General features: G+C 37.9%; 1 protein-coding gene across 1 annotated transcript in view; it reads right to left on the reverse strand.

The window, feature by feature from the left end:
- The window catches only part of uggt1 (UDP-glucose glycoprotein glucosyltransferase 1), a 29,488-nt gene extending 23,437 nt beyond the window's left edge, over positions 1-6,051 (reverse strand). Inside the window, exons 1-6 of the mRNA XM_088354689.1 lie at positions 5,981-6,051; positions 3,715-3,846; positions 3,553-3,629; positions 617-750; positions 440-552; positions 200-374 (exon numbers count right to left, since the gene is read on the reverse strand). Of these exons, the coding sequence (XP_088210815.1) occupies positions 200-374; positions 440-552; positions 617-750; positions 3,553-3,629; positions 3,715-3,846; positions 5,981-5,997 (648 nt within the window). The 5' untranslated portion in view covers positions 5,998-6,051. The remainder of the gene's footprint in view (positions 1-199; positions 375-439; positions 553-616; positions 751-3,552; positions 3,630-3,714; positions 3,847-5,980) is intronic.
- Between the last annotated feature and the right edge of the window lie 1,834 nt (positions 6,052-7,885).

Raw genomic sequence — 7,885 nt, forward strand, 5'->3', positions numbered from 1 at the left:
GGATATTCTAATTTATTCAATGAGGTCAAATTATATAATAAAGAAACCATTTTGTAGGTAACGTTTTGACATGACAACAATGATTCGCTATCTCATTTCAGATTTTAACAAATGATTTGTGAGCATGACTACTGAAATAGCCCACTTTGGACACAATTTGTGGAAATAGGTAGCTCAAAAGAATAGCGGGGCAACTCACAGCAACATAATGACGGAGCACATAATTGGCCCGGCCCTCGCCGACTTTGTCCACGACCGCCATGTGAAGTTCCCGGAAATCCGCTTTCCCCAACTCGGCGTACAAGATGACGACGGGACTGTCCGACTTTGATCCGGGATATTTATGGTCGCCCTTGAAAAGATAAGGCTTGGGCCTGTGAGAGAATCAATCGTTACAGGGAGTCTCAGCACTCGGTTATAATCGTTCCGGGTTTGTGACCTTTCCGAAGCGCTCGCCAGGAGCGCTTCCAACGCGTCGGGTTGGCAGGTCTTCTCTCCGTGGACGCTGAAAAAGGCTGAACAGCCGGCGGGAGGAGGCTCGTTGGATGCTATCTACGCGAACAGAGGGATATGAAACGCTTGCCGGACCGGGATCACGAGTTTCCATTGCCGATACCTGCTGGAAGGAGTGCACGGTGGCAGAGTAGGATCTGAGGGACAGGGCCAACTTGAACATGTTGACTTGGACGGAGCTCAGCAAGGCGCTCGCTTGCTGCACGATCAGCTCGTAATTCGCTCGGTCGGTTTGGTCTGGAGAGCGAGAAGCAAACGAGACATTCGGATAACAACTGGCACTAACAAAAACTAAAATCCAAACTGGAAAAGAGACATTGTAACACCAATTCATCTTGTAGGAAAATTGAGAAAAGTCATGATATTTAATAGCAAAGTTAAATGAATTAGGGATGCAGGATAATTCTATGAACAATGGACATAAAAAAATAGAAAAGAGTTGATAATGAGTCACATGACACCACGCTATAATATTCAGTCATCCGAAATTCTAAGGATTTTCATACCTACCAACATAACTGCTTTACGTGTTTAACGTCCACTTTTCTCCCCTTAATAACGCTAAAGGATTTTATACATTTGACTATAAAGAATTTTATACGATTGACTCAGTTTAATGCAATAAAGATATTCACTGAATGGGCTTTAGTTCAATGCCATGGCAGGCTGTTCGAAATGCATAATATTTTGTGTAGGAAATTCTGATAACAGGACTTGTGGATTTGCTGACGCAGGACGACAGGCGTTGTTTTGGGAAAACGAGACATCAAGGCGCTGTGTTGTGAGATCGTTGGGTGCAAACAATAGCTTGGCACGCCTGTGGGAGGAGCCGAGATGCCATCATGCGGGGAGACGTGAGCCAAAAAGAAAAAAAAACTAAGGAGTTCAGAAGAAGGCTTCTCACACACTTCAACGCCACTTCTTCGACCGTCTCCAGAGTACACTTAGTTCTTCTGTTAGGAAAATAAATCCGCCCCCGTGTGAAATGTCGGCTTTCGAGCACGCATAATTGTTGGATGAGTGTAGGTTGTGTTTGGTTAATGGAGTCGAATACTTATTCGAACAATTTGGTAAACAGTACATTTTGATAGTTTAATTCCCAACACCGCCTAACAATATTTCTGACAATTTTTAAATTGAAAAGGTGGGGTACGGGGATCTTGTTACACTCTGCCGTAATCTGCTGGTTTTAAGTCATGATTGCAGCCATAGGCAGGCTGTTCACGATTTGAATGCAAGTACATGCCTTTTTAAGACATGCTCGAGTAAACCCTTTTTAATTTTTTAGGGGTTTGGGTTGGTGTTTGGACTTTACTCAAAGCAGGACTTTTCTTACTTTTACCATTTTTCTTGCTCGACTGACAAAAATAATTTTAAAACAACCTCCAGGCATGCATGACGTCTCTCTTCTTATTGTGCAGAAGTCAATAATTCCAAAAGTTGACTACAGCCCCTTTTTATCCTCCAAAAACGTGCAATTAGAACCATACACAGGGTAGGATATCGAGATCATACTCATATTTTATTCCTGCAGTCCAAATGATAAAAATTGGATGATTTAGTAAAATTTTTCACTGCACAACTGCTATTTAAGGTCAACAAAAACATAGTGCCAGAAAACATCCAAAAACTATTCATTCGGAAAGAGGGAAATTATAACTTAAGCGGCTATCAAAATTCATAATCCCAAAGGTGAGAATCACCAGGAAAAGTATGTGTGTGTCTGTGTGTGGAGTCAAACTTTGGAACATATTACAAGACAAGATCAAACAATGTCCAACTATTCACTTCTTCAAATTTAAATACAAAAAAAAACATTACCGGCGGAATACAGAGATGAAAAAATGGGGTATGAGTGATAAGAGAGATTGGGAATAGTGCGTCTACAACTATGGTTAACTTTGTTGTTATCGTCGCTATTGTTATATCATAACTGTTATTATTACTATTATTACTATTGTTGTTATTATGGAAAGATGAAGGGGTAGGGAAAATAAGCATCTGCTTCTTACTACCCCTTTTCGAACATGTTATGTAACATTATTTTGTTGTTGAGTTATTGTTTTTGTTCTGTTTTTATTTTAATGTTCGAAATAAAGTTTTCATTCATTCATTCTTCAGCATTCCCCACTGACCCTCTTCCTACAACCTATTGTGTTCCACCCTGGACAGGTCTGATAAAAATAAGATAAAAGCAGATTGGCAAAATAGAAAATAAAGCATAAGACCTCTTTGTATTCTGTTGGGCATTGTCAACACATATTTGACTTTTAACTTTTTAAGGACACCTCAAACAACTCCCCACACATTTGAACAATAACAAAAAATATTTACTCGAGACTTATTTTGAAGCAAGACCAAGTCTTTGTGCATGAATAAACCGTTCCAACGATTGAATTCGATTTCTGTTTTGGCAATTCTGCCATTTCTGGTTTCAAACAAGAACATCTTGTTTTTTGTTTTGTTTTCCAATATTCTGGAGACGGTTTGTGTTTTGCACATAAAAATAGAGTGTGTGGTGATATTTACCGCTTTTTAATGTCAAAAGGTTGGCATGTATGGATTTTATGTTCCTCATTAGACGATATTTTCATTTTCTATGGAAGTGTTGGCACAAAATAGTCATGTTTCCTGTCTACTTCTCTGTAATTAGTCACTGCAATACGTCTTTATAATATTTAATCAGCTAACATTACTTTATGTTTCTCATAGTTTGAATTTGCATAGAAGTAGTTGAACAACTTGGTTGTGTCTCCTTTTTACCTCTCTGTAATGTGACCGAGGCACCAGAGAACTCGGCCATCACCAGTCGCATGGTTCAGGATTTTAATGTTTCAACGTAATTATTTTTTCATACACTTATTGTGGCACTCCTGTGTGGTTTTGTGCATAAACAACTAGTTTGATAAGATTCTGTGTGTTTCTGTTTTTTTCCAAAATAAAGCATGCAGTAAAAAAATATGATAGGTCTCCAGAGAATTTTATAGATTATTATTACAGAAAAGCAGTTCTCGTGAAACCCTAAAAAAAACAACTTACCCTGATGCTCTTCTAAGTCGTGACTGGCTTCCACAAAATCCCAGAACTTTTCCTGGCTCTCCTCTGCTAGGAATTCGCTAAAGACATTTCCAATGAGGGTCAGCAAAAGATATAATCCGAAAATTTAAAACGTGCTTTGAGTGTTGTTTTTTTTCCTTCCACCTGGCTTCCAGCAGCAAAGGTGTGTCGGGCCACTTGGCCGTCAGAGTGGTCGTGACGGCCTTGGAGTCGGCCCCTCCACTGGAAACGGCTGTGAGCGGCGACATCAGTGATATCCATAGAAGCCACATCGTCCTAGTTAAATAAATAGGTAAAGGGGGGGAAACGATGGATATTATGTGTGTATTTAGAGTTTGTCAAGTAAGTTTATGCCTGACTGTCCTGAAGCATGAAAAGTAGAATTTATTACCACAGATTTATCAGTGATAATGATAAGAATGAGTGATATAGTCTTCTTAACCAAGGAATGGGTGACATATTGTATTCTGATTTTATGATAACACTCACATGTAGTTAAGTGACGTAGATTAGCTAACTGAGACTGCGCTTACATGATGGGAATAGCCCGACTGAGAATTTGGATAAGTCAGAAAAATACACACCTAGAGACAAAAGAATAACCCCATATATACAGTGTTTGCGAGTTTTGCGATTACAAGGGCTAAACGGGAGCGATATCAAGACTCAAGTAAACATATCCGTACTTAACTTCGACAGTGAATAAAGGATGATATCATTCATGTCACACACCAAAATCAACAAAGTTCTGTCCTTCATTGCAGGTCTCTTCTGTTTACAAGGTGTGCGCGTACGTGGCTTGCAAGAAGCATGGACTTACACTTTATACGGATGAATACAATTGTAGCATTTTCGCCTTGAGGGAGAAAATACTTTGGAAATGCCCTGGATAAATCAACCAATACACGAGGCCTTTTTAGTAAGTAATCCGGATTTTTTTAATAATTTGCCTTCTTACTCCAATGACTTGATTGCATACACATGCCATCGGAAAACAAAAGTATAAACCCAACAATTGAAATCGGACTACTCGTGGTCAGAGTATGACCTTAGATTTCTGTTAAAGGATTTTATACATTTGACTATAAAGGATTTTATACGATTGACTACAAGTTACATGTATTCAGTTCAATGCAATAAAGATATTCACTGACTGTGCTTTAGTTCAATGTACAATAAAAGGTCAGGGCAGGCTGTGTGGAATGCATAAATGGCAGTTGTTTTGTCTAGGACACTTCTGATAACAGGAAGCCTGGTTGTGCTGACGCAGGACGACCAGAGATTGTTGGGCACAAAACAACTGCCTTGGCACGCCCATGGGAGGAGCCGACACGCCATCATGCGGGGAGAAGATAACCAATAAGAGAAAGCTAAAGTTAGCTGCAGATGACACATAGCCAATAGGGGAATAGTAGGATGTCTTTGCTTTGTTTGTTGAAATGTATAAATGATCCCAGGCAACTCGGATGGGGGCCGTCTCCTGTGGGATACACTTAGATCTGCTGTTAGGAATAATAAACAACCTGCCCCCGTGTGGAATTGCCGGCTCCTGGTAAATTTCTCTCAAAAACGAGCGCTCATAATTGTTGGATGAATGTAGGTCGTGTTTGGTTAATGGAATCATAACTAATTCAAACAATTTGGTAAACGTTACATTTTGATAGTTAAAATCCCAACACTGTGCGTGTTTACATGACTTTTACATAATCAGAAAACTGGCAATATTCATCTTCCAGTCTGATTGTTGCCTGCCTGCGAACATACCCATTGTCTGTGTAAAATGGGTTCATTTATCATACAGAAAGATGCCAACAAATACTGTAACAGTATAAATGAGAGTATATATGTAAAAAAAGAAAGTTTAATCAATTTCGATTGTCCGAGAGGAGTTAACTCAAATTTGTCAGCCACACTTTTGATCACGTTAACATTTTTGTCGATGTCTTATGTAAAGTTTGCATTTCCTAAAGCAAACAGGCAGGACCTCTTGATTTAAGACTTTAAATAACATTTAGTGTGAATTTGATTTATTTTTAAAAGGAAGCTTTAGCAGCTCAGCTTGTAAACAGGACCCTGCAGCCAGCAACCAATTAGCGGCCTCAGCGTGGCTCCTCTGGCCAATGACCGCACAGTTTGGACGTTATGTCATTGCTCACGTTATTCTTATACACATATTAAAAACATATATTTAAATGGTATCAATTATTGTTTTAATAAAAGAAGCGGCGGTGACTTCAAACAGCTCGAATGTTAGCTAGCAAGAGGAGTTAGCTTGACAGGCGGGTAACAGTAACTAATCATTTTGACAAATCGCCGTCCAATAATCAGAGTTATTATGACACAATATCATTCTTCTATTCATTCCGGATCCAAGCATACATTTTTATGTGGAGAAATAAGACTTAATTACCTCACGGAAGCCGGCATTGAAACTTCCTGGATGGTTTACGCCGGAGAGCGATGGGTCCTTGTCATGGAAGCGTTTAGGTAGACGGTGTGTTCGCCAGATCAAAATTAGATAAATAGATAAACGAAAAAATGATTTACTTTGAATCAAAGAGTAACGGGGTCATTTTCTGGGAAGTAATTAAGAGAATAATGTGATCAAAACTGAATATTCATACACAAAAATAAATGGTTTGCACCGCAGAGTGATGGGGTTCTTGCGAAGGAAGCTTTAGGTAGACATTACATTCGCCTGATCAAAAATACAAATCAACAGTACTCCATGCATAGGTAATAATTATCTAATCACTTATAGGTACATTAATAAAAATGACAATAAAATGGAATGTAAGTTAATTAACAGGTTGGGTTGCACAGTTACTTTTTTTATAACATTTGTTCACAAAGACATGCCCACTTTTTTGTTTTTTATTTGTTAAAAAAGTTTGAAATATCCAATAAAGTGTGTTCCACTTCATGATTGTGTCCTACTAATTATTGATTCTTTACAAAATAATACAGATTTTATATCTCTACACATTAGACATACAAATAAATTTAAGACATTTACATACAATTTCCTTGCATACACATATTTACACAAAAAACATGCATATGTAACGGGTGTAATAATAACTTTTGTTTCGTTGAAATTCCTGCTGAAATATGTGTATAGTTTTTGGTAAGAGTCCTGCAAGGATGAGTCCAACAGTGCCACCTGCTGGTATGGGGTGGGGTTTGGTTTTGGCTTCTGACATGTGACCGGGAGGCGGGGTTTGTTGGCAGTTTTCAGAGGGAACTGCTACTGGTAAGACACATCTTTTGGTGCTCCACAAAAGAAGTTAATTTTAAATAGTATAACCACAGCTGACAAATCTCTCAACATGCACAGTAATGTGATTGATGTTGTCAAGCTGTTTAGATTTATTTTGGTTTTGTTTCTGTTTTACTAAAATATTAATTCCCCTTGTAGAGATCAAAGAGATCAAAGCCAGCAGAAAAGCTAATGTTGTGACTCATTCATTGGCAGGTAAATTGTACCCGTTTTTATACTCATTATTGTTCTTATTTCTATTTTCTCATATATATTAAAAAGGATGATGTTGGTTAAAATTCAGACTAAAGAAAAATATGTTGAATTCATTGCAAACGTTAAAAATCCACTATACGATCTCTTGTCAAAAGTATCTTGTTAAAATGGATGTACAAATGTATTTTATGTAAATGGGAAGAAAGCTCTTTGATATGCTTTGGGCAGTTTTCAGAGGGAACTGCTACTGAGATCGAAGAGATCAAAGCCAGCAGAAAAGCTAATGTTGTGACTCATTCATTTGCAGAAACTGTAATAATAAAAACCTCATCATCCAGTCCAGCGTGAATGTGGATCTTTGGTGGGACAAGTACACCGCGGTTACACATATATAAACACACATACATGTAATACATACCTTTACATGTATTTACTTACCTATTAAAGAAATACACGCAAATTATATATCGACATACACAAACAAGTACAAACATAAATAGTATACTGATAAAAGCAGCTTTCAAAATTATGAAGACTTTTTCAGGGTCACGTCAGCATTGTGCTCATCATCCTATATAGTTAACCCCCTAAAAAGTTGGCAAAACTTTTGGATCGGTCAGGGAGGCAAAATGTGCCCAAGGTCCTGGAGAACCATTTCCATAGTAGTATTTTTGAAATATTTTTACATTAATACTATACTTGAGTTTCTGTAGCATATATGAAGTCATATTTCTGTAATCTTTCCGTAGATCATATTTTGTATTATATCTGCAGTATTTTAGCAGTATCACCGGAGTTGTATTTTTGTAGAATTACTGTAGTGGTATTCTTGTCGTATTT

This window comes from Urocampus carinirostris, chromosome 15 (genome assembly GCF_059441175.1).
Source record: "Urocampus carinirostris isolate Australia breed hairy pipefish chromosome 15, RoL_Ucar_1.0, whole genome shotgun sequence".
Classification (NCBI taxonomy): domain Eukaryota; kingdom Metazoa; phylum Chordata; class Actinopteri; order Syngnathiformes; family Syngnathidae; genus Urocampus; species Urocampus carinirostris.